This window comes from Myotis brandtii, unplaced genomic scaffold (genome assembly GCF_000412655.1).
Source record: "Myotis brandtii unplaced genomic scaffold, ASM41265v1 scaffold207, whole genome shotgun sequence".
Taxonomy (NCBI): domain Eukaryota; kingdom Metazoa; phylum Chordata; class Mammalia; order Chiroptera; family Vespertilionidae; genus Myotis; species Myotis brandtii.
Window position 1 is genome coordinate 137695 of NW_005357736.1, and position 245 is coordinate 137939.

The 245-nt window shown below is 69.0% G+C and overlaps 1 protein-coding gene across 1 annotated transcript in view; it reads right to left on the reverse strand.

Moving 5' to 3' along the window:
• PFKFB4 (6-phosphofructo-2-kinase/fructose-2,6-biphosphatase 4) overlaps window positions 1–245 on the reverse strand; it is a 23200-nt gene that overhangs the window by 20346 nt on the left and 2609 nt on the right. Inside the window, exon 4 of the mRNA XM_014538978.1 lies at window positions 48–186. Within this exon, the coding sequence (XP_014394464.1) occupies window positions 48–186 (139 nt within the window). The remainder of the gene's footprint in view (window positions 1–47; window positions 187–245) is intronic.

Consider the following 245-nt stretch of genomic DNA (forward strand, 5'->3'; position numbering starts at 1 on the left):
CAGGGTCCGCAGGAGCCCTTGGTGCTCGCTGTCTGCCGTGGGCCCACCTGTCCCGAGCGCCCACCTGTCCAGGTCCTCGTCCAGGGACTCGTAGGAGCTCTCGTAGCACTCGATGCGCCTCAGGAAGTCCTCCGCCGCCTCCTCGCTGTCGCGGTTGACGTAGTCAGGGCTGCCCAGCTTCACTTGCTGCCGCCGGCACAGAGCAAGGGCTTCAGGCCGGGGCCACACAGGGCCAGGGGCCAAGG